Source organism: Mytilus edulis, chromosome 10 (genome assembly GCF_963676685.1).
Source record: "Mytilus edulis chromosome 10, xbMytEdul2.2, whole genome shotgun sequence".
In the NCBI taxonomy this organism is placed as follows: domain Eukaryota; kingdom Metazoa; phylum Mollusca; class Bivalvia; order Mytilida; family Mytilidae; genus Mytilus; species Mytilus edulis.
Window position 1 is genome coordinate 27248958 of NC_092353.1, and position 27623 is coordinate 27276580.

The window sequence follows — 27623 nt, forward strand, 5'->3', positions numbered from 1 at the left end:
CACATATAATTTTCAAATGAAATAATCATATCCTGTGTGTATGCTGTCAGAGTCCCTTTTATATTGGTCAAAGAAAAAATATGCTACCTCACTGCTTAATTAATGATTCAACAATAATGGTTGAACTTACAGAATGGACTATATTTTAATATTGAATGATTTGTCCTCTTCTTTTACACTGAATTCAAGATTGAGCTGTATAAACAAATCTAGGTGCACAACACAAACTTGTTTCTGTATATAAGCCTTATATGTTTTGCTTTATATGACCATATGAGAACTAGTTGGACATGAAACAACTTATCTATTCAAATTTACCAAACGAAACTTAGTTTATCACTGTGTATCATCGCACAGCGTATATAGGTACTAACCAAGCCGGCATGATCGATTTTGAACTGACACGGTAACGAAAAATCTTTGTTTTGTTTTATCAACATTCAGTAAACATTTTTCAGCATTTGAAATTCCTGTTCCAAAATAATTTTCGCATCGACTTTCTCCTATTTATAAGACAACTTTTAAATTGTAATAAGAACAATTAACTTGTAAATGCGCAAATAGTTGTTAATGTCAACAACAAATTTCAATTTCGATACAATTGTCGAGACATTTACATGTTTTAACTGAAAGAAGGCGAATACAGGGCAAAAGTAATAGTTACCAATCATAAACCTACCTGTGATTACTCATTCCTTGAATTTTTTTGGGAAAAAAAACGAGTATGAAAATTTTGTTTTTGTGTATGGTGAACAGCAACTTAACTATGCACTGTACAGAAGGATTTATGTGGTCAGCTAAACACTGTACACCACGCTTCTTTTCAGAAAAAAAACATATGCATGAAAGATTTCAATGTGAATTATTGATACAACTATACTTATTACACACGCACAGTGGCCTTCTATCAGAAAAAGAGTTGCAATGAATATAGAATTATATCGGATGAGACGAGTGCCAACTTCTTTGACAAGTATTTGCACATGTTTTTAGTAATCGTTCTTGATTTGGGAAAATAATGAGACATCTCTAATCATTAACCTAGACCAAATCATTTCTTAAAACAACAATTATGTTTAGATTGAGGTACACATTGATATTATGTGAACAAAACAAAAATTTTCGTTACCGTGTGAGGTCAAAATCGATCACGCCAGCTTGGTTAGTACCTATATCCGCTGTACAAGGATACACGGTGTTTATAATCAAAAATAAAAATACATTGCATTATTATTATTGAATATTGAGTATAAGATAAAGGAAAAGAGATGTATGTGTTAGTTTTCTATTGTTAGATCATGACTATAAAGTATGTATGAAGAAAAATCAGGGAGTTAGGTTGTTTTATATCATTGCTTTCACATTTTAGAATAAAATTATTTTATTACTTATACAACAGATTTCTTATTAGTTTACTGAAGCATATTAGCCGACAGTTGTAAATTTTAAAGTGATTAAAAAGTTTCTAAATGTGATGCCCTTGAAATTAATTTGTTATGTAGTGTCAAATCAAGTCTTAGAAAGAAAAGAGTTCACAGTGTTTCTAATAATGTTGACATGACACACACATAGAACATATAAGAGTTGACAGTGTTTCTAATAATGTTGACATGACACACACATAGAACATATAAGAGTTGACAGTGTTTCTAATAATGTTGACATGACACACGCATAGAACATATATAAGAGTTGACAGTGTTTCTAATAATGTTGACATGACACACACATAGAACATATAAGAGTTGACAGTGTTTCTAATAATGTTGACATGACACACACATAGAACATATAAGAGTTGACAGTGTTTCTAATAATGTTGACATGACACACACATAGAACATATAAGAGTTGACAGTGTTTCTAATAATGTTGACATGACACACACATAGAACATAACGCATACAGTCAAGATTCTGCTCAAACCAGTCCAGAGGGGATCTTCAACTTGCAATGAGTTGTGAGTTTTTGCTCTTTGTTGAAGACCTCACTGCAATTTTTAGGAAGAAGAGCAGCAATAAAAGTTCTATTCCTTTGCTTTCACTGCTGTCAAGGGTTTGTAGTGATTTATGTCAAGAATTTATCTTGTTAAGGGACTTTCCATTTTGAATCTTCCTTAGAATTTCAGTAGTTTTGTTATTTTACTGTTCACTGTATCCTTTCTTTCATTTAATAAAAGGTGTTTCTTGGTATACATAAAGGATACAGCAACCAAAAGACAGACATCTATAGGTAAATGTATTATTTTCAACAATAGACAGGTGTGTCCATACTATGTGTCTAAGTTTTTAAGTGCTTCTAGTTCAAGAAATATTCCCCAACTTGACAAAAACACATTAAAATATTGGACTAATGACAAGAATTTGGCTTGCCAAAGAACATAGTAATGTGGACAAATTATTTATTTTTAGCTCGCATGGCATATTGTGCCAGTTAAACTATTGCCATCATATGGCATTTTATTGTCATAAACTTTTTCATTTTTTTTCTCGAAACCACTGGTTTAATTACAAATTAATTTTGGGATGAATTATCACTTGAATATTTTGAATGGACAATGTTTTTTTTTTAATCCTCTCTGTCATTCCAACATGGCCACTGTGGCTAAAATAGATCATAAAAGAAAATATATAAATTGTCGTATCTTGAAAAGCATAATATACTAGTAGATAGAATATAGCAAGGGTGAAAGTTCTCAGAATGTCAAGATTTAATTTATTCCCACTTTTACTAAAATGTTATTCCTTTACGCTTCTGTGTTTTTATCTTGTATAGAAATAAATACTTTTTATCTTGTGATTGAAATAAATACAGTGGAATTTGGAACTAATTGACTTATATTTCACTTATTAAATCCTCACAAACGATGTTTTGATAAGAGTTCTCCTCTCTGAACTTAAAAAATTTGACCTTTTTTTAGCTACCCCGGCCTAAGGGCCCTGTGAGCATTTACCATCAATTGGTGTCTGTCATCATCCAATAACTTCACAAAGATCATCCCTTCTGAAACTTTTAATGTCAATTTAACCATTTTGTTTTCTTTTTACCTGATATCTCGAAGATTGTAATAGATTTTCTCTCTTTTTGTTTTTTTTTAAACTATAAAAGACAGATAGAAACTTTGAAGTAGCAAAAAGATCAGCAAGACAAGATCTAAAAATAAGCCACATGGCTGAGATCTTCAGTTGACTCACTATTGGAGTTATTGCACTTTAGTGATCATATTTACCATTTGTTTCTACTTTTTTGCTCATTATCTTGAAAAATTTAGACAGATGATCAAATATAGAAACTTAAAATAATAATCAGTTGGATAAGGTATAGAAATACACCAACATCACATTGTCAGTCAACTCTTGATAGATTTAGGTCATAAGGACTATTTTTCTTAAAAATGACCGTGGCCATTGTTGAAGATGTAGGCGAGCGACACAGGCTCTAAAGAGCCTCTTGTTACAATTCGTCTTACACAGTGTGTATAATATGCTCTTAAAACGTGGCCCATGACGTGGTATAGTATAATACTGCTGGGTGACAGTACAAAAAAAAGGGTAGGATGTGTGATTTTTTTAAATCTAGACTTGTTCCAATTACCTATCTTGTTTCAACTCCTGGTGTGTGCTGCTTTCAAATCATGGCAATATTGGAGTACCTCTTGTGATCACATCCAGGTACCTTTCTCTGAAAAAATCATAGATCATCATTTGTTATAATGTATATTTTTTCTGATAAAAGTTTCTTTGCTTATGATGATACAGTTAGAGTTGGTGTCATCCACGATCCCCATATGTAAAATGGCAGAACACAGTCGATCAAGATCTTTAGAGCTAATTTCCTATTGCTTGTAAATTAAGACCTTGGTTTACTTGCTTGCTTTGTTTGAATTAATGTTTATACAAACGTTAATACAAACAAAACAAGCAAGCCGATCAAAGCCTTAAGCTACAAACATAAGAAATTACACTGGTATTAAAGAGATAATAGTAACTGCAATTACGATTATCCCAATATGGCGACGGTAGATATAGGTAAAATCTTTACACTCATTTTTCTTAAATGTAGCATGCTTTTGTCAATAGTTACTCAGCTGCAAGGTTTATCTATACCAGTACATCATATTTGAATCGTAAAGGTGCACTGGATTAGTCTAAGCGCTTTGAAAATTGCCGTCGAAAAATTCGGGATGATAATCGTAACTCGGAAAAAAAGATAATCGTAATTATGGTATTTAAAAATGGAAAGATAATCGTAACTGGAAAGTGTTTTATTGATATTGACACTTAAAACATATATCTAATAGCATATAATGAAGTTATGTCGATGAATTATTTACGAAACGTTCCAACATCTTATGACATTTCTTTTTATGCATATATTATTAACAGTTCTTAGGAAAACAGCTACATATGTGTATTAATTTATGTTTTTTGATTGAGTTAAGTCTGCCAATTGATATTTTAACGTGTGTTTTTCTATGTTGTGATGTTATGCTATTGTTTTTTACACTAGTAATTTTGGGGCCCTTTATAGCTTGTTGTTCGGTGTGAGCCAAGGCTCCGTGTTGAAGGCCGTACATTGACCTATAATGGTTTACCTTTTTATAAATTGTTATTTGGATAGAGAGTTGCATGTCTCATTGGCACTCACACCACATCTTCCTATATCTACATACTAGTATATCATAAAATTTAGTTTTTTTAATAAATAATGCCGTTAGTTTTCTCGTCTAAAGTGTTTTACATTGTCATTTCGGAGCCTTTTATAGCTGTCTATGCCGTATGGTCTTTGCTCATTGTTGAAGGCCGTACGGTGACCTATTTTTGTTAATATCTGAGTCATGTTGGTCTCTTGTGGAAAGTTGTCTCGTTGTTAATCATACCATATTTTTTTTGGCATTTTAGCTACTTCATGACTGTCACTGAAATTTCGATATCTCAGAAAATAACTATAAAAAACACAAATTTAATTTTGAATTATAACAATATGACATCCTTTAAACAGTTAATGCTATATAAGAATAGAGAAAGGTTGGGATTTTTTGTGTATTATGAAATTAAGTAACGTGGAGTTCTTTGACAAACATGGATTTGTGTTCTCTTATAGTTTGGCCAAAAGCCCGAAAATGAAGAATTGAAGTTGATGTGGCTTTAAATTGTCTTACAAGGAATACTTATTCAAAGAATGACTGCAAAGTGGAGAATAAAATAACGCATATTCCGCAATATTAGAGACAAACTAATTCAAAAATTCATAAATACTCGGTATATGAAAAGTATGATGCATACATATGCATGGAAGATATTGTAGAGACAAATATTGAAGGTACTAAACAAGGAACATTTTTGTATTTGCATACTTGCCATACAATAAGTTATTTTCTATTAAATGAAAACAAAAATTAGCCTAACCTAATTGTCATGTATTTTTCTGAAGCACAAAATATTTGTTGTAAAATCTATAAAAATCTTTGTAATTAAACAAGTTCCGACTGTGATGATGTACATGTTATGCCTTCTGATGTAATTTATCAATATACATATTTGTGTGTGTTTTTTTCAGTCCGTCAAGTGCTTCGTATTAAGACTATAGGTAAGGCTAAAAAAAAAAAAAAAAAAAAAGTAACTATAAACAAAAGTAACTATAAACAAAAGTAACAATAAACAATAGTAACAATGAACTGTAACTATTTTAGATCCTTTACCATACACACTGTTTAAAGAAACGTCCTAAAATACATGGGTGATCAAAACATTTGAAGTAAAGGAGTAGGTCCAGTAAGACCCCTTTTTGGCCCCAAAATATAGCAGTTTTACAAAATTGTTAAAATGTAAACTTTTAGTCATTTATTGGATAGTAGAAAGGTTCTGTTACATAAATATGGGCTCTTTTTGACAATACAATGCACATATATTGAGAACAAGCACCATTAATTCATGCTAAATTACTGAAATCTTCACAATTCCATCATTTTAGTTAAATTTTAGACGGTTTCCGTGTAAAACGAAAGTGGCCGCATTCGTGTTCATCCAAAATATTGAAATGGAAGTTGTATTTGATGATAATACATAACATAATATATAAAGATTGAGGATGAACACGGATGCGGCCACTTTCGTTTTTGACAAAAACCATCTGAAAAGTGACATTTTTTCGCATATTCGGTAGATTTCTCATATTTGAGCCTGAATCGGATCGTTTTTAATGACTAAATAAGTTAAAATCTTTCACATAAATTAATTGCATCATATGAAATAGACACTTAAGTGTTTAAAAAGTGGTCAAAATCTTTCGTCAGATGAAACTGAAATTTGAGGCCAAAATCGGTCCTTACCGGACCTACTCCTTTTTAAAATCATATATTATAGACAGTATAAAATAGAAAAAAGGGAATCAAAGGGGAAAAAATGGACGGCTATATTTATTGAATTATAAGGAAAAGGGAAATATGAACACTCATATCTACCGATAAAGGTATCAACTGTTAAATCCGATAATGCAGTTATAAAGTTATTGACGGAAACTTTTGTTCATTTCGCGCAGAATTTTAATATAAACGTGATATTGGAGGCAAAACATATATATGACATATGAAAATGTGGTATACGTGACTTTCATTTTGAGCAATGAATTGAAAGGATTGCACTTTTGGGATATGGGATATAGCTAATCCCCCCTCCCCCGCCCCCCTAAAAAAAACAAACAAAAACGGACTTAAACGCGCACACACCATTGAAACTTTAAAAAAAATAAAAATATCTACTTACCACAATGGCTGTCTCGACAGCTGCTTCATTTTCCGTATCTTTAACAGGTACATGTATATATCAAAAGGTTCACCAGCTAATAGAAATTTATTATAGGATATGCATGTCACTTGATGATCGCTGTATAACATCTCTTATATTATGTGATACCTCGAAAGCTTTTGATAGGGTATGGCATAGTGGCCTCTTAATAAAACTAAAAGCGTATGGTATTGATGGAAATCTGTATAAATGGTTTGAAAGTTATATTTCAAATAGAAAACAAAGCGTTTTCGTTTCAAATGCCTATTCGCCTTTTGATAATACTAATGCAGGAGTTCCGCAAGGCTCTGTATTAGGTCCCCTACTATTTCTTATTTATGTAAATGACATAGCTGATAATTTGACAAGTCTAACTCGATTGTTTGCTGATGATACATCTCTTTCTTATTCCAGCAATAACCCTTACACTATAGAGGATGTCTTAAACAGCGATTTAGAACAAATTTCAGTATGGTCTAAAGATTGGCTTATTAACTTTAACCCTAATAAGACAAAGGCTATGATATTCTCCTGCCATACTTCCCCAGATGATATTGAAATAGAATATTGAAATAGAATTTCAAAACGAATTAGTAGAATTTGTCTCCTGTCATAAACACTTAGGGATTACTTTTGATTCCAATGATAAATTCTACACATATAGAAAATATTTTAAAGTGTGCAAGCACGAGATTAAATGTTCTTAAAAAATTGAAATATGTATTGAATAGAAATTATCTTGCTCGTATATATTTAACTTTTATAAGACCCGTTATGGAATATGCATGTGAGTTATGGGATGATTGTACTCAACAAGAAGCCGACAATTTAGAACATGTTCAGTTAGAAGCAGGGAGGTTAGTAACTGGGTTGCCCGTGTTTGCTAGTCGGGAAGCTATATATTTTGAAACTGGCTGGCAATTGCTTGTGAACAGAAGAAAATCCAAAATGCTCAATATGTTCTATTCTATACATAATGAGACTGCCCCTGATTATCTCTGTGATTTAATGCCCCCGCTTGTTGGTCAAGTATCTAACTACGATTTGCGAAACAGTAATAATTATGTAGTACCCGGTTATAGACTAGACATAACTAGAAAATCCTTTTTCCCATCCACTACTTTTGAATGGAATAGCCTTCCCCCCGACATACGTACGTCCAAACATAAATATTTTTAAACGAAAGATGAAGTCCAAATTGATACAGCCACCTTCCTATTTTAGTTGTGGGGATAGAAAATTAATATCATGCATACACGTTTGAGAAATATGTGCAGTTCTTTAAATTCAGATTTACATCGTGTTAATATTAAACCCAGTCCCGCATGCAGCTGTGGCCACCCTGTTGAGGATAGTATACACTATTTTTTACAGTGCGCTCTTCACAACGAAGCCAAAGAAATACTGTTTTCAAAATTAGAAAGTTATGCTATATCCATTGAGCTTCTTTTAGCTGGTGGCGGTGACCTTTCTTTTCAGCAAAACAAAGACATTTTGAGTCCGTACAATCTTATATCAAAATAACACAAAGATTTAAAGCAGTCAATTAACATTCTAAATTTCTACTTTACAACCTTTCACTTCAGTCTAGTTGTTTCATTATTATTCCTTATTATATTGTATTTTTTCTTCTTTTTTCTTTTTATTTCTAATTTTTGTTTGAAGTATGTATTACATGCATTACTACTATGTTGTGTTTTTTTTCGCCATTATCTAATGTACTTTGTGTTTATATTTATATTGGGAGAGGACGTCTCTAATGTTGTTATAACTTGTGTCCAATCCCTTTTGCTACTTTTGCAAGTAAAATATGTTTAAACTAAAAGGTTATGCATATTGTTGTCAGTTATAAATAGATATACAAGTTGAAATGATAGGACTTTTTTTACTGGGAACTCACTTTAGTCCCATGACTGTATATATATCGTCGTGTGGTCTAGCGGGACGGCTGCAGTGCAGGCGATTTGGTGTCACGATATCACAGTAGCATGGGTTCGAATCCCGGCGAGGGAAGAACCAAAAAATTTGCGAAAGCAAATTTACAGATCTAACATTGTTGGGTTGATGTTTAGACGAGTTGTATATACATTATGTACACATCCATGTATCACCATCATTGATGGCGATCCGATGGATACATCTGTTGTAGGGTTGTCACTGACTCAGACGTACTTATGTATATATATATATATATATATATATAATAAAATTGAGAAAGGAAATGGTGAATATGTCAAAGCGACAACCACCCGACCATAGAGCAAACAACAGCCGAAGGCAACCAATGGGTCTTCAATGTAGCGAGAATTCCCGCACCCGTAGATGTCCTTCAGCTGGCAATTTGTCCTAGATATTAACCTGTAAGTTTCTTCATTTATTTTTATATGCGTTTATGTCATCGTTAAACTTGACATTTGCATTTTTAACACACAAAATACCATTGAAATGCTGAAAGACACATTTATTATGTTTCAGTTACTATTATCCGATAAAGAAAATTACGATTATCAAAGAAGAAAAATACCATAGAGTTACGATTATCATACCGAATTTTTCAACGGCAATTTTCAAAGCGCTCAGACGATTCCAGTGCACCGTTACGATTCAAATATGATGTAATGGTATAGATAAACCTTGCAGCTGAGTAACTATTGACAAAAGCATGCTACATTTAAGAAAAATGAGTGTAAAGATTTTACCTATATCTACCGTCGCCATATTGGGATAATCGTAATTGCAGTTACTATTATCTCTTTAATACCAGTGAATTAGTTCCATTTAAATACGCAAATCCGATGTTATTCTACGTACAATTTATAACATTAGAATATATTGTTGAAAGTGTTCTCTTCTATACAGAATTTTAAAGAACAAAACATAAAAGTCAATGAAAAGGAAATAATACACTAAAATATAATTCCTGCTATTCTTTTCTGAAGAGTTCGATCTTTTTGTAAACAATTCTCCTAAACTGAAGTACAAATTCAATACTCAAGATGTTTGGTAGAAAATACGCATTACATTCTCGACACAAGTTTCACTCATGGCAATATATATATCCGATAGTTGTAAAAGTTTTTGTTTACATACACTTTGTTTTGTGCATTGTTTTTCATACTATTATTATAACCAGATACATTGAGTACGTATTATATGTCTCTGTTATAACACTAGGATTCTACATCATTTTTGATTTTGCCATTTATTTAAAAAAAAAATGTTTCCATTTTTGAAAACAATGGTCTTCAAAGATAAAAACAAATATTTTCCTCGAATTAAATTTTCCCCTTGGATTAGATAGTGTGACTAAAACCTGAGACTATTATACTAACGTTAGTATAATAGTCCCAGATAAAACCCGTACAAATAACACCTACATCATACATAGTGTTTTAATTTTAGTCCCTTGTCTTCACGAATCTCAATTCCTGCGCATTACAAACGTCACATGCTTATGACGTTTACGTCGTCCTTCGAAACTATAGGTGATCAATGGAAAAGACAGGAAAGTAAAAGAGTCCAAGAGCGTTGTAGATGCTTCATTTGCATACATAATTCATAAATTAGCAAGATGTCGTCGGTGGAAAAATCTCTCATAGAGACTGAGTTGATAAAAGAGAAATCTGAAACCGTCAAAAAAGATTCTAAAGTTTCTTGGTTTATTTGTTTCAATGGATGGTTGACCCAAATCTTGATTTTGGGGGTCTTGCATGGATTCGGTGTGTTCTTTGTGGAATTTACGAAGGACTTCAAATCTTCAAAATCAAAAGCTGGTAAGTTTTCTGTCTGACCTACTTTTTTCTGTACTTGTAAAGTATACAGCATATAATTGTGATTGCAAAAATAAGTCTGGTATCGTAAAAAACGAAATATGTTATTTTGTGTGCACAAAAAGCAATGATGTCATAATAGAAACTCCATTGTTCCCATAGGAATTCCCTTTCAACAACACGCTATACGGCCATGACGGACTCTGAATCTTCTTTGAAATTCTCATCTTCAAATGATCTTCTTGACAAAGAAAGTGATCAGAAAGATACATATTATTCATGGGTTGTTTGTGCATGTGGATTCGTGGCCAGAGTCATTATCGTTGGTGTTTTGCATGGATTCGGAGCTTTCTTTATTGCATTTATTGAAGAATTCAAAATAACAAAAGAAAAATCAGGTAAGGTTTTACTGTGAATAACAAAAGATGTGGGAAATACTTCTTACGTCAATGTAACAGCAACCTAACAACAAAACTATCAAATACAGATAGGGTACAAAACCTACAGTTGAACTTAGTTTAATGACGGAGTTTAGAATTTTTGCCAGATATTCAGCGGGGAATCCATTGGTTTTATCCTTGTAGTACTATCAAAACATTTTCCCGCTAAATCCTAATTTACTTTTTATAAAATTATTACATATAGTTTAAAAAGGCATATTTAAAAAATATATAATTTCGTTAATTTTTTTTCAAGTTTTTTGGAAAGAAAAAGGATGCTAATGTTACATGTATGAAAAAAGTATAAAAATTAAATCGAGAATTATTTCCCGCCAAAATTTCAGTGGCTTACATGTGAATAACAAGCACACTGACCCTCTTTTTGTTTCTGCTGTTTAAGTTCCTTTATATCATTATTGGTGGATGATAATAGCGGGAATAGTTATTGTTATGGGGCGCATTGCATTTCCGCCAATTTTAACAAAATCATAAGGAAGATTATTATGGCGCAAATGAAATGCCAATTGGCGCAAAAGCAAAGCACTGTTGTATGGGATGTTAAAAAGGTTAATAGATATAAGAAGATGTGTTACTTGTGCCAATGAGAAAACTCTCCATCCCAGTACAGCACGAAGAGTGATTTTTTTATATATTACATGGCAATTGTCGAAAATCTGTGTTGCCAGACCTCAAGATGTTTGTTTTGCCGGGTTATTTTTCTCTCGTTTATTAACGTACGTATACTCGATATCACCTTTCATTTATAGATAAATAAGATATGATCTCATACTAGTATGTAAAATTACTGTACATCAAATAAGAAAAAAAAAGGAAAGTATGCTGCATAAAATGGGCAAACGAAAACAATTGTAATATGAATAATAAAACAAACTTTTACAATGCTCAAGATTGTCTAGCTCTCTATCACTAACTATAAAACCTTAAACAAAAATATTGATACTTAACAGAACACGAAAGTAAGACTAGATTTGTTTCTATTACAGCATGGATTGGTTCTCTAGCATATGGACTGTCTATGACGTTTGGACCTATAGCTTCGATGTTGGTAAACAGATTCGGCAACAGAGTGGTAATGGTATTTGGAGCATTTCTTTGTTCGGCATCGATCTTAACGGCTTCGTTTGTCCATTCAATAGAGATGTTGTTTGTTACATTTTCCGTCTTTTATGGAATTGGGACATGCCTATGTATAACTCCCATTATGACTATTGCCACGCAATACTTCGACAAGTACCTGACTATTGCTGTCGGTATCATGACTGCCGGAAGTAGCTTTGGAACCCTCATTTACGCACCAATGTCTCAAGCCTTCATTGATGCCTATGGTTGGAGAAATACATTCCGATGCTATTCAGGACTGTGTGCGCTTAGTGCTATTTGTTCGTTGTTCATCAAACCGATTTCGAACCAAAAGAAAACTGACGAGCAAAAGTTGAAGCAATCACCAATTCGTTCGATTATTCAGGATCTAAAACTTTGGAAGAATCGTGTGTTTGTAATTTGGACAATAGCCATCACCCTAGTTATGTTTGGATTCTACATTCCGTACGTTCATTTAGTAAGTATACTATCTCTTAGACGGTATTCGGTCTATGTTTCATTTGACCATTTCTTGATGCAGAAGTATGACAAAAACAAATCAAATCTTCGTAGTATTGAATAGTAACTTGTCTTGATTTTTTAATTGAATCGAAATTAAATAAAACCTTATTTTAATAAATTTAATGTTATATATGTCTTATGATATGATTAAGGAATGATTTTGTGTTCATTATGCCATATTTGTCGTGTAAGGCGTAACAACAAGCGCCAACCATCCAAATATAAACGAAGAAAAAATACTAACTACTGAATGAATTCCGAAAAAAATTGTACAGATGGGATATGGTATCATCATATGTATTATGTGAAACGGTCACGATAAATATCCTGTCAGTTCGCAATCTAGCAGCCATTTTCGAAATTCCATAGAGCTGTAAGATTGCAAAAATTCGAGAACACAAAAATGAAAGCAAACACTTCAATAATATAATATTTTCACATAAATAATAGGAAAGGCTCGCCACCTCAACATGAAAATATGATTTTATTGAATTTTACAAAAATATTTTTATTTTTAACATAGATTCTCTCATTTTATTTTTTTCAGTAGGCCTATTTTCCGTGTCTCCCTTAAATGTTACCATTGTTCAAATTTTTTCAATACCATGATAATTTAGGGTATTTTAAATTTGTGACAGACAAATGAACTATGAAAACAAATGTTATTACTGAAATGTGATTTTTTTTAAGATTTGGTTAAGTCTTCAAGGTTAAGGACACGCTAAATTTTTCATCAATTTCCATCAAGTTGTCCGTGTCTCCCCAAAATGTTACCACGTCCAAATTGAACGACCTTTTGCACGGAACGTCAATGTAACGTTATATATATAAATTTATTTTACTGAAAGTGTAGCATGTTGTGTCTTTAGCATTTGACACATTCTGTGTAATGATATTATATTGGGAGATAATTTTTTAATAATTATTTAAATCAACAAGAAAATTTGACTTATCATCAATTTTTTTTAGCCATTTGCTGATCTTAAAAGCGTCGACGAAGTTTTTGGATAAATAAAAGTTTCATGCAAAAGGTTAGGTATTTTTAATGCAAAAAAAATGCATTTTAACAACTTTAGGTCACCGTACGACCTTCGACAATGAGCAAAGCCCATACCGCATTGTCAGCTATAAAAGCATGATTCATTCATGATTCTCTTGATATATTCCCGCGATTTTCATGAGTTAATTTACATGTAAATTTATCGAATATTTCTCTAAATTTTTGGATGAATATATATATAGCACAAGCTTTAATAATACCGAAGCTTTCGTTTTTGGAATCTAGTAACATATATGCGTCGGCTAGTATATGTTGTATACACTAAAAGTCATTTCCACGCATCCGACGAACAGATACATTTGAAATTACTCATTATATTCCAAGGACTGTAGATCAATTTTTAATTTTCAATAAAATCAACAATTCTAAACTGCCGTTTTCATTCTAAAATCTGACGATGAAATTAAAATTATAGATCAAGCAAACAGAGGATAAATAGTAGCTGTTGCTGTTGCTACCATTGACCTGAACAAGGAGTATTTTTCATTATAATTTTCTTGAAAGACACATATTTGAGATGTTGATAATACGAAATAAAATACCCTGAAATAATTCACGAACTGTAGTTTGAAAACTAGTTGAGGGCGGGTTAATAAAATTTATACTCTTGAAGCACAAAAAGCTTTGGTATACCGGCGGTTTCCAATCGATATAAATGCCTATAGTCCTAGATACTTGTGATGACGGAATTCTGAATATGCATTTTGCAACAATTGACATGCTTGGGCAGTGACAAATATTTGAAATATACACTTTCATTATGTTAAGAATATTTTTTAGTTAAAGTTTATTTGTCAAAAATATATACTAGTAATCAGTCATGTTAACAGTTAGTTTTTAAATAAATAGTTAAACATCAAAATGAAAGCCGTTTTTTAAAAAGCTGCATTGAAAGCTTTGACGTTTGGTACAGTAGTAGGCTAATATAATAGAATAAAGGGCTGCGCTTTAGCGCATGATACGCCCGTTGCTCTTTTAACTTGTCTTTTATTGAAAAATCGCCCCTTTTTTAAGCATTAAAATTCATAACACGGAAATGTAAAATCTGAAAGGGAGCTTACATCAAAAGATATAAACAATTCACCAAAGTTTCAAGGACATTGGTGAAAGCCTTTTTAAGTTATTGTCCGAAGTGTTAAAAATCCCCTTTTTTTATGAAAAAGCCCCATAAATCCAAAACTTAAAATTTGAAATTTATAAAAATTGAAATGGAGCTTACATCAATAGATATAAACAATTCACCAAAGTTTCATGGACATTGGTGAAAGCCTTTTTGTTATTGTCAGAAGTGTTAAAAATCCCCCTTTTTTATGAATAAAGCCCCATAAATCCAAAACTTAAAATCTGAAATTTATAAAAATTGAAAGGGAGCTTACATCAATAGATATAAACATTTCACCAAAGTTTCATGGACATTAGTGAAAGCCTTTTTGAGTTATTGTCCGAAGTGTTGAAAATCCCCCTTTTTTTATGAATAAAGCCACATAAATCCAAAACTTGAAATCTGAAATTTATAAAAATTGAAAGGGAGCTTACATCAATAGATATAAACAATTCACCAAAGTTTCATGGACATTAGTGAAAGCCTTTTTGAGTTATTGTCCGAAGTGTTGAAAATCACCCTTTTTTTGTGAATAAAGCCCCATAAATACAAAACTTAAAATCTGAAATTAAAAAAAAAAAACGAAAGGGAGCTTACGTCAATAGATATAAACAATTCACCAAAGTTTCATGGACATTGGTGAAAGCCTTTTTGAGTTATTGTCCGAAGTGTTAAAAATCCCCCCTTTTTTATGAATAAAGCCCCATAAATCCAAAACTTAAAATCTGAAATTAAAAAAAAAACGAAAGGGAGCTTACGTCAATAGATATAAACAATTCACTTAAGTTTCATGGAAATTAGTGAAAGCGTTTTTGAGTTATTGTCCGAAGTGTGGACGACGGACGGACAGACGGACGGACGGACAACGGTATACCATAATACGTCCCGTCCCGGGCGTATAAAAACGACGCCACGGCCAGTCGACTAACGTTACCATTACTAAACCGAACACCGTGCGTAACGTCATAATTAATATCTTTGATAATATTGACCCTACTCACCGACCACTAAAATAGAAATACATATTTGTTATTTATTACTTAGTTCAAGTTTGGATGCATTGCAAACGGATTTAGTTGGTATCACAAAAAATCACCAACAAAAAATATGGAATCAATTTTCACCTATTATTTTTTTTCAAAGCTGCGAGCATAAAGTCAAACGCCAAAAAAAAAAAAACTGTATAGAAATAACAACACTTATAATCTTCATCTGTGGATTGATAAGTTTTTTGCTTATATATAAATGCATCTAAATTTCAGGTGGCGTATGCAGAAGACTGTGGCATTCCTCCCGAAAAGGGGGCCATATTTATTATGATGCTTGGAGCTTGCACAGCATTTGGTCGGATACTGTTTGGAAAAATTATCCAGTATGGCTATTTGAATCGTCTAGCCATGCACCAGTTTTCGATGGTTGTAACTGGGACCGGGGTAATGCTATTACCTTATTTGAAATCCTTCACTGGAATTTCAGCTTATGTTATTTGTATTGGACTTGTGGATGGCTGCTATGTTGTCTTATTGCCCGTCCTTACCGCAACCTTGGTGGGTGTTGACAACACAGTGTTAGCCTGGGGTTTCTTGGTTGGTACCAGTTCAGTTACATTTACCGCAGGACCACCCTTAGCAGGTAATTTATTTATACGTTGTTCAATCACTGAGCTATGAATACAATAATGACTGCAGTAATGAAGAATTCAAATAACCTACAAGTTTATATTTTGTTATGCATCTTGCTGATATTACGGTGTGGGAAAAAAACTGTGTAGATAGTTTATGGTTATGCATATGTAAGGTCAATTTGGAATCATGGTACTTTTTTTCAATACCTAAACATACGATTGCTACCTACGGTCTAGTCCGAGATTACTCTGACTACCAATGGCCCAGCTTGTCTGGCAAAACAGTCGTTGGACGTCAGAGTAATCTCGGACTACCGAAGGTCCATCAAGTATTTTTGATTCAAAACACGACTGAATTAGCGGCGTTTATGTCAATTATATGCACGTCTAAATAAACTCATCTTACATTACCAGGATTAAAGTTTGTATTTACGCCAGATACGCGTTTTGTCTACAAAAGACTCATCAGTGACGCTCGAATCCAAAAAAGTTATAAGGCCAAATAAAGTACGATTTTGAAGAACATTGATGACCAAAATTCTTAAGTTTTGCAAATGAAGCTAAGGTTGTCTATTCATGAGATACAAAAGCTTTAGTATTTCAAAAATTCAAAATGCACACTAGTCTTCCATGGTAATAACCTAAGTACATGTATACCTAACTACTCTGACTTCTTTATTCATAAATGACATCCATGCAATGACATTGGAATAGCTTTATCTAGTTGATTGACAACCTTCTGGTATTAGTACATATAGGTCTGTTGTAACGTTGTTGCCTATCTCATGCCATGCTTCTTATATCATTTGATCTTGCCTTTGGTCGTCGGGTCTGATCTTACGAGCAAGTAAATATAATCCCTCTTTTGAAAATGTTTGTAGTTACTTAACTTAATTTTTACTTTTCGACAGGTGCTTTATACGACATGATGGGGTCATATGACCTTGCATTCCACTTGGCTGGTCTTCCAATCATTGGCGGAGCGTTGGTTTTGTTCCTGATACCTTGGGCACAACGTACGTCAAAAACTGACAATGTCATGATTGCTGTCAGTGAGTACAACGTGGCAGACGACTATGATTTTGGAGACGACGTTATTCTGGAGTCACGGGCACTTCGAAATCGTCAAAATTCTTCGTCAACTACGCTTACCGATCTGGTTCGCACGAAAGATCTCAAGACTAAAGGCCAAACAAGGTTTAAAACAAAACGGTACAAGGACCAAGAAACATCAACCTCGCCAACATCTATTCATGTCCCAATCGATATTAATGAAGCCTTAGCTATGTTCCACGAGAATGCACAGATGATAGCAACACTACTGGAAACTTCTTCAGGTCACCTTATTTCCCAAACGGCTACTAAAACTTCAGAAAAGTCTAGAAGTGATATGATACAGGTAAGTTCAATTTTCGAAAGACAAATGTCACAGAAAGTTGTAACGGATTTCACCAGTATGATTTCAAAGAATAGACAATATTTATTAATTCGAAATGTTTATTTTCGGTAACCCAGCAAAAGGCCGATGCAAACACAAAAATAAATTTTGGAGATTTCTACTTATCGGAGTTAATTCTCACCAGTGGCGGATTCAGAACTTTTCCTAAAGGGGGGGGGGGGCGCCGACTGACCTAAGGGGGGCCCACTCCAGTCATGAATCAATGATTCCCATTATAATCAACCAATTTTTTCCCACGAAAGGGGGGCCCGGTCCCCCCAGCCCCCCCCCCCCCCCCCCCTTGATCCGCCTATGCTCACCCACCCTATCATATCTGTTGTTGTCATTGTTAGAATTACCACCGCTTGTTATCTCCTTCCTATACCATTGAAGCTTAACATCCCATAGATCGCAATAAAAAACATTCATGTTTTCTTCCACAAAATTGCGTTTTCAGTTGGAGATGAACCAATTGAGTAAGAGAATGGCCTTATGATATTTTTCGGGAATATAGTGAAAGATGTACAGGGTAACAAAACAATAATCTTTCCCAAGACATGATGAATAATTTTTACAATTAACAAAATGCAGGAAAAAAATGTAACGTCTAATAGAATAAATGTGTAAACAAATTGTCTACTCGAAAAAATGGAGTATTTTTAAATTATTTTTTTTCTTCATCACATTAGGTAAATCATTATCAAGATGGGAATAGTTGGCTGAATATAGATTATCGGGTTATCTACACATTGATATCGTAAAATATCAGCCGCGATTTTAATTATTTCATTCATATATATATATTACTTTTGTATAGAGAAAAAAAATCCAACAAGACCCTATACATTTCTGATCGATTGTCAGATTTTCCTCATAATTAAAGCACATGTGAACAATTTTTCGTAGAACAAAATGGTCTTTTATGTTCTTTTTACTTTAAGTTCATTTATGTGTTTTGGAGTTTTTACTGAAATAGTAAACAATTTTATTTAGAGGCCAACTGGAGACAACCCCCGATTGCGGGATTTTATCGTTGCGTTGAAGACCCATTGGTGGCCTTCGGCTTTTGTTTGCTCTTTGGTCGGGTTGTTTTCTCTTTGGCATGTTCCCCATTTCTATTCTCAATTTTAGTATAAAAAAAAGAAGATGTGGTATGATTGCCAATGAGACAACTCTCCACAATAAATTAAAACTATATGTCACCGTACGGCCTTCAACAATGAGCAGCGCCCATACTGTATAGTCAAGTATAAAAGTCCTCGAAATGACAAAGTTTTTAACAATTCAAACCAGAAAACTAACGGCCTTATTTATGTACAAAAAATGAACGAAAAACAAATTAAAAAATAATTGATGCAATCTATACTTTATTGTAGTTTTAACGTGGGTAGGCATAATATTCGTGATTATTTTTGCCCGAGCGATAGTGAGGGCTAAAATAACACGAATAAAATGTCTACCCATGTTAAAACTACAATAGAAAGTGCTAAAATAACACAAATATAATGCCTACCCATGTTAAAACTACAATAAAGTATAGCTTGCATCAATTATTTCGATTCTGATTAGGACAATTAAGGTAATTTCTATGTCCGATGTGTATAAGTGTAGAGGGTTTGTGTAGGCTCTTCCATTTGAACCTCCCTTTTTTGTTTGTAAAGAAGCAAATGGCTGACATTGTGATTTTTCAGAGGGAGGAGTTTGAACAGCCAGCATGAAGGGATGTCGTATCTAGGTCAAATGTGTCAATTTCCAATTGCAACACATTACAGTCATAATAAATGAATTAGTAACAACTTGTGCATCATTTTTTTTATGAGTTTGGTAGTGTTTTAAGGGGGTTCGCGGGTCTAAATCATTTATATAGGATTTCTCTATATTTTTCTATAAATGAACTTTATCTTAGAGTTAATAGAAAAATAAAATAAAAAAGTAGGGTCACCGTTCATTTGCGCTCACAATCTGCCTTCGAAAGAAGCATACATTTTTGTAAAGGCGTTTTTTTTCTGTTGAAGTAATAGGAGAAATAAAGGTAATTTCGAAATAAAAAAAAAAAAATTATTACAGAAATCGCTAAAATTTTACAATAATTTAGTTTAAGTACAGCTTATATGGAAATTATATTAAAAAAGATAGGTCACCGATGAGTTGAAAAAGATATTTCAATTTTAGAGCCAAAAAATGGCATTTTTCCACCAAAGGGAGATAATTTGGAACTTTTTCAATGATGTATACATTTTGAAAGTCAATTGGGGCCAACACGAATTGATTGTTTTGAATGATTGTTGTACCATATGATAAAGTAACAACTACAAAAGGAAATAAATAAAATTTGTAATGAAAAAACAAATGTTTGATTTTTTTCTGAAATTCTTATACCCTCGAGCCTCCTTAAGTTAATGAAATATATCAAATGCATGCCAATTTGATAAAATTCATTATCCTGCAGTAGTCAATATACGCATGTGCAAACACATATTATTGGATTTAGAGCATGGGTTTATTCACAAAGCGAAAGGAAGCACGTCATATTAGAATATATGTGCTTATTTTTCTAATATAATAGACACATACATTAACTTTTATTGTTTAAGTTAATTGTCCTCACTCTTTTGTCGAGGCTGCAATGTATATATTTTCTTTGGATTTATTAACCTTTTTTTGGGGGTTAAATTCTACAAAGTACAGGGAGAAGAAATCTGACCAAAGTTTAAGATCGGAAGGAATTTCAATACAAAATCCATAAAACATGTGTTCTCGTCAGCTTATTCACTTAGAAAGATGATGAATCTAGTAAAAGACTTGGTAAACGATAAATTCTTTTCTCCTGATTCTGGCTTCCGTTCGTAATTCCACCATGCATAAAATCATTCGCAATATTGTAAACCATATAAAATATGAAGAATGTTGTATGTTTCATGATGATTGCCAATGAAACAACTTTCCAACAGAGCTGATTTAATCAACCATATGTCACCGTACGGTCTTTTATAAAATTCAACAATGAGCAAAACCCATATCGTAAAGTCGGATATAAAAGGCCCGACATGACAAAATTTGAAACAATTCAAATGGAAAAAATATGCTGATTTATGACAAAACGATAAAAAAAAAATATGCGTGTATAGGACAAAACATTATTTCAGATGTCACATTTATCAAAATTGTGGTAATGTTAAAACTGTTTACTGTTAATTTGTAGAATATGTCAGTTGGAACCAGTGGACCAACGCCTCATAATGTAATTAGCATAATGTCGGTCCCCGGAGGTGTGGCTATTGGAACCTTTGGTGGAAACGTTGCGCAGAATCCGTCAGAGTCTTCAAGTTCCAACATTTTTATCAATCCAAACAGCCAACGAATGCAAACTCAGACTTCGGATGCCACGTCACAGCGATCGAGGACATTTGACGACCCATATCGAGTAGCTTCAGATATGATTAGTCCAGTATCCAGCAAAGTGTATCAAATTCACCATCTTCTGTCACCAGATGGTGCAGAGGAAAAGCCAAATGTACCAACACATGTCGAGGACAACACCCCTGTCACCTCACCGCATGATACAACCATTTCTGGTCATATGTCAAGGCTTATAACTTCCCTGGTCAGTCCAAGCATGATACATGATAAAGAGGCATCAAAATCACAGACTGAATCTACCGCGTCAGGACAACAATCTCCTTTTGAAAACAATTATATTCATAATACGTGTGTATCTCCTTGTTATATTTCGTCGCCACCTAAACTACAATCAATACCAGAAATACCGGCCCCAAGAAAAGAAAAAGCGACTGGCGTGACAGGAAAACATTCTATACCAGAAAAACGGACTTATAGTTCTGCAGACCATAATGCAGAAGTTCACAATACTACGCCGACGTCATGTGCTTGGGTTGGTGATTCATCAAGCGAACCTACAATGTGCACTAAACTTGCATCTGTTTCCAGCTCGTCGTCAACGTCCCACGGGAACGGGGATCGCAGTGCCGAAACAAAACAGACTGTTAGTGAACTGGATGTATTTACCCACTTATTTACAGACGATAATGTGTAGTCAAAATGATTTGTCCATCGCATTATAAAATACTCAATGGGCGTTTTATAGAGGAGCACTTGCAACAGAAAAAGGTTAGAACGCAAGAGTTCATTCATAGAGAAAACGCATAGATGTCCTAAAAAAGCATACCACAACAAATTGAAAAATAATATTTCAAATGAAGAAAAAAAACGAAATTTGTGTTGTTGTTTTTAGCTCACCTTTGCTTTGTTGTTTCTTTTAGCTCACCTGGCCAAATGTGCCACGTGAGCTTTTCTCATCAATCGTGGCGTCCGTTGTCGTCGTCCGTTAACTTTTACATACTGGGCCAAATTCAACCAACCTTAGCCACAATTACCATTGGGGTAACTAGTTTTAAATGTGTCTTATGACCTTGCGTGCTCACCAAGATGGCGGACATGGCTAAAAATGAAACATAGGGATAAAATTCAAGTTATGTCTATTATCTTGAAAACCGTGATAAATAGAGACAGTGGCATACACGTTCAGAATGTTACTGTCAGACGACTTCTTATAGAAGTTATTAACCTTAAATGGCAAATTTTATCGTTGTTTTCATTTTTGCGAAATATTTTGAAAAAAAAATTGAGAATAGATAGAGAGAAATTTTAAATTCAATAATGATGAGCAAGACAAGTTCTACCAATAAGTCTAACGGTTGAAATCGTCAGTCGACACCTTTACTTGAGTTATTGCCCTTTGATGACGATTTCTACCATAATTTTTTTTGATGTTTGCCTTATATGATAAAATTTATAAGATAAATGGAAACTTAGATAAGCAAAAACGAAAGCAAGAAAAAAAAACCTATTAACAAGTCAAATTTTGCCGATATAGTTAGTGGAATACCATTATTTATAGGAGTGATTGCCCTTACATGAGAATTGTTCATTATCCAAGTTTTGTGTACTGGGCACAATCTAAAAATCTAGATAAAAACCAACTAAATGATCAGCAATACAAGATAAAACAAGAATGTGTCCAAAGTACACGGATGCCCCACTCTCGCACTATCATTTTCCATGTTCAATGGACCACAAAATTGGATAAAAAATATAATTATGCATTAAAATTAGAAAGATCATATCATAAGGAACATGTGTACTAAGTTTCAAGTTGATTGGACTTCAACTTCATCAAAAACTACCTTGACCAAAAACTTTAACCTGAAACATGCACTTTCATTTTCTATGTTCAGTGGACCGTGAAATTGGGATCAAAAGTTTAATTTGGCTTTAAAATTAGAAAGATCATATCATAAGGAACATGTGTGCTAAGTTTCAAGTTGACTGGACTTCAACTTCATCAAAAACTACCTTGACCAAAAACTTTAACCTGAAACATGCACTTTCATTTTCTATGTTCAGTGGACCGTGAAATTGGGGTCAAAAGTTTAATTTGGCTCTTAATTAGAAAGATCATATCATAAGGAACATGTGTACTAAGTTTCAAGTTGATTGGACTTCAACTTCATCAAATAAAATTGAGAATGGAAATGGGGAATGTGTCAAAGAGACAACAACACGTGCAAATAAAAAACAACAGCAGAGGGTCACCAACAGGTCTTCAATGTAGCGAGAAATTCCCGCACCCGGAGGCGTCCTTCAGCTGGCCCCTAAACAAATATATACTAGTCCAGTGTTAATGAACGCCATACTAATTTCAAAAACTACCTTGACCAAAAACTTTAACCTGAAACATGCACTTTCATTTTCTATGTTCAGTGGACCGTGAAATTGGGGTCAAAAGTTTAATTTGGCTTTAAAATTAGAAAGATCATATCATAAGGAACATGTGTACTAAGTTTCAAGTTGATTGGACTTCAACTTCATCAAAAACTACCTTGACCAAAAACTTTAACCTGAAGCGGGACAGACGGACGAACGAACAGACGGACGGACGAACGGACGCACAGACCAGAAAACATAATGCCCCTCTACTATCGTAGGTTATGAATTCTATTATCATGGGAGTGTCCTTTGCTAAACATGAATATAGACGAAGGTAAGCTATGTATATAGGCTCTTCAGAGCCTCTAGTTATAAGGCATGATACTTGCTGCAGTATTTGCAGTTCTCAAAAGAAGATAAACAAACTGAAATAAAAAAAATGAATCTTTAATTAAACATTCACTGTAAATTACATATTGTATTACTAATGGAAATTGTGACTTTGGAAAACTCGTTGATATTTAAAAAGTTAAAAACAACACTGAGAACCAAAAAAAATCCGTCCACGTTGAATTAGAATTGCACAATAGGAATATTTCGATAAATGGACATTGTTGGTCGGTTATGATAAAAAAAAAAAGAGTCCCAATTGTGAACTTTCCTTTTCAATGTAGCAACATAAAGTAGCGACTGCATAAGGGTTATATTTCTGCCAGTTGATATTATATTTCAGTGCTTTCATTGTCTACCATGATTAATCTGTATATAGGCCTTCAAAGTGATAAAGTTGAAAACATCCCTTCGAAAATTTTTCCTGGCGCCATCATGAGTTTGTTGGCAGTTATGAAATATCTGTTTCACAGAAGACACAGATGACCACGGATATGATACTGTTTTCCTTGAATGTCACCTACTGAATTAAACTGATAATCGGCTTTGTTTTTACATGAGCAACAAGACGCATGGCTCACATCAATCACTCTATGCTAACCTACTGGAGCACCCGAAATCATTACCGGCTTTAATTTAGGAAAAACGTTTTCAGAAGAAAAACAGCAATAACATAGTCTTTTCTATTAACCAAGGATTTGTATAGCAAGTTCTACTATAAAAATCCTTGTATAAACTGTCACAGTGTTCAACTTTCAAAAGGTGTTTTACCTTAAAATTAACGATCGCAACACCTGTCAACTAATTTAGTGTAATTGTTTCTTCTTGTTTATCTAAAATTCACAATTAAAAAGCTGTCTGAATTAAGATAGTATCTTTATTAATAATTGATTGTCATCGATTACCCACAGTTATGCCAAGGTTGACGTTTAAACGATAATGACATGTAGAAAACAGAATGGTTATCGATTAATTCTCTTGGAGATTTTCACTTCCGCTATCGTCTGTAGTCACTTAAATCGATTTTCTTCCCATAAATGGAAGCCATCAACCATTATCGGTTCCAGTCTTTTGTATGGAAATGAAATTAGTTATAATTCAAAAAAATATGGACATGATAAAACATATATTGCAACGAAACTTTCTGAATTGAGATTGTTATTTTAATGTGTAACTCTTGAAATCTCATCGTTAGCAGTTCCAGGAGAGAACCGTGAGACCTTGTTGACAAAATGGATTCTTATACATATTCGTTTTCTACGCCGTCTTGGACTAACAATGCACGCGCATTTTTGTCACAATTTTCTGACATGTTTAGTGCATTTTCTAAACACATAGCACCGACATATCATCATGATCGATGTGAAAGGTGAGTAAAATACTCAATGCAATTTTTCACACAACAAAGGTTGAAACACTAACAATGCAAATTGCTCGCCATAAAATATATATGAAAAAGCACATTATAACAAAATCTGATCATGATGATGTTAAACAGCAGAAAGCCATGATTGTGACTTTTCACTGCAATCCGATTAATCGGAGAAATGATGATGAATGGTTGCATGCCGGTCATCGATTACTCGTGGTGTACTATAAGTGATGTCCTAGAACAAAATGCTAGGAAAATAAACTGTTCTAGGATCGAAAATGATGAAGTAAATATAAAGGGGATGCGTACACATGTTTTCATCATTATCCTTTTATGTTTTGATCATCTCGTTGCTTAAACTGTCATCGTATATTTATTTATTTATTTATTGTTTTTATGCTTTTAGTTTGTTATTATTTTATGATTTTCAAGTGATTTGCTGACTCCCCTGTACAATGCACATAGAGGCGCTTGCCACATGAACTTTGACTCTGGAGGCTCACAGATCAAATAGTTTTGCTTTCATTATACTTGCATGCTTTTTTCATTTTTATTTGATAGTATTTGCATGATGCTGCATGATTTGTTTATGTGATAGTCGGTTAAAGAGCTCATAAGAGCTCATGTTTTGTCTGTTATTGTGTATATATATGCCGACTCTAAATAAAATTTACTTACTTACTTACTTACTTACTTATTTGTTCACCATAACTGTTCTGCCGCTACCCAAGGATTTGTATAGTAAGACTATTTTACTATACAAATCCTTGCGCTAACTTAGAAGTTTCAGTGGAAACTTTGTTATAAAAAGCCAACTTAAGAAATATGTGTGTTTTCTATTTCACTATACCTACCCCATATTTAAGCTTAGAAGCAGCCTACCTAAAAATCCTTAAAGTTTTTCTGGTCATTTTTCAACGATCTTCAATAATTAAGCACTATTACAGTCAGAATTTCTCTCCCCGATAATTCTTAACTTCATATCTGCCAACTGTCAATATTTTCGGGGGATTTCCCCCACTGAGGCTCCAAAATTGAAATTTTGAAAGAGCAATTTTGTCCATAATTTTAAACAAAACAATTCATTTTACAATGACTATAGGCTTGAAAAACTATGAGGAAGCCGAAAAACAACATAAAAATGTATTTGAAGGCCGCCTTGAAGGTTTTTAAGGACTATGGCAGCCATCTTGCACGCAAAACCCCCATGGACATTTTGAAAAATTGTAAACAAAATTGTCAGTAATAAAAAAATAATTTAAAAGACATAATAAGAAATACTGTACACATATTATTTTATTTGGCCTAAATAATGTCATGATATGATATATTATCTGTTCCTGTTGGAACAAATATTCTATACCATTTCATGATTACGTTAGGAAAATATATAATTATATAAGCCTATTTATTACAGTGTATATAGGCCTATATATATACTGTAATAATTATTCCAGAGAAATAATATTCCAGAACATTTTTTTCCATTTGGAACTTCTGTTATGAATGGAACTTCTATTTCGTGACAGGACCTAAAGACTAAGATCAGTGGCGGATCCAGAAATTTTCATAAGTGGGGGCCCACTGACTGACCTAAGTGTCAAGTATTAGCCGCTGTACATTTACTAAGTAACTAACGTCACTAACGTTACCTATTGTTTACGTTGCCTATTGTTTACGTAACGTTGCCTTGAACATAACTTGAATACAATTTGATATGAACACAACGCCTTTCATTACTAACCCTAAAGCGAAGTACTAACCACAAGAAACACGATACACGATATTGGTGCCGTGACCAGGAGAAATTAAAAGCAATTCGTGGTGGTCACCGTAGTGCAGTTACAAGATTAATTAATAGAACAAAGGAAAGAATTTCGCAAGATGATATTGGACATGAAGAACTTTCGGCTGCCGCAGACAACCTTACAAAAAAGAGGAACCTGCTTGAATCTTTAGACTCACAGATCTTAGATGGAACCGAACTAGAAGACATGGAACAAGAAATTCTTGACGCGGACGATTATGCAATGAATATGGAAGTCGCCATTCGCCGATTCAAGGACATAGTTTCTGGAAACAAAACAACCCAATTTCAGCAAACGGTGAGTGAAACAACTTATGTTCCAATAGCCAATACACTTGACTCATCAAATTTTCCGTCAACAAGTATTGCAAATCATAATTCAAACCATTCAGAAAATGTATATACCGTAGATAATAGCTCCGTTTATACGAATGCAAACCCAACAACAGCAACAAACTTCTATCACAAACTACCTAAGCTTGATT

At 33.4% G+C, this 27623-nt stretch overlaps 2 protein-coding genes and 1 long non-coding RNA gene across 4 annotated transcripts in view; 2 read left to right on the forward strand and 1 right to left on the reverse strand.

The window, feature by feature from the left end:
• Positions 1-2496: 2496 nt before the first annotated feature.
• Positions 2497-10268, reverse strand: LOC139490764 (uncharacterized). The gene is made up of 3 exons (XR_011656399.1): positions 10163-10268; positions 3595-3681; positions 2497-2604 (listed from the first exon to the last, which is right to left on the reverse strand). It is a non-coding gene; the product is annotated as an uncharacterized lncRNA (long non-coding RNA).
• Positions 10245-22075, forward strand: LOC139490762 (monocarboxylate transporter 10-like). 2 transcript variants are annotated; one of them, XM_071277742.1, is made up of 5 exons: positions 10245-10558; positions 12000-12574; positions 16043-16412; positions 17316-17803; positions 21045-22075. In XM_071277742.1, the coding sequence occupies exons 1-5, from the start codon at positions 10357-10359 to the stop codon at positions 21894-21896; spliced, it is 2487 nt and encodes an 828-aa protein (XP_071133843.1). In that variant the 5' UTR covers positions 10245-10356; the 3' UTR covers positions 21897-22075. The 2 variants fall into 2 exon arrangements, with proteins under 2 accessions (XP_071133843.1, XP_071133842.1); XM_071277741.1 differs by lacking the exon at positions 10245-10558 and adding an exon at positions 10713-10953.
• Positions 22076-24967: 2892 nt separating this feature from the next.
• LOC139490771 (transmembrane protein 181-like) overlaps positions 24968-27623 on the forward strand; it is a 35264-nt gene continuing 32608 nt past the window's right edge. The window contains exon 1 of the mRNA XM_071277757.1: positions 24968-25328. Coding sequence (XP_071133858.1) covers positions 25192-25328 — 137 coding nt within the window. The 5' untranslated portion in view covers positions 24968-25191. The remainder of the gene's footprint in view (positions 25329-27623) is intronic.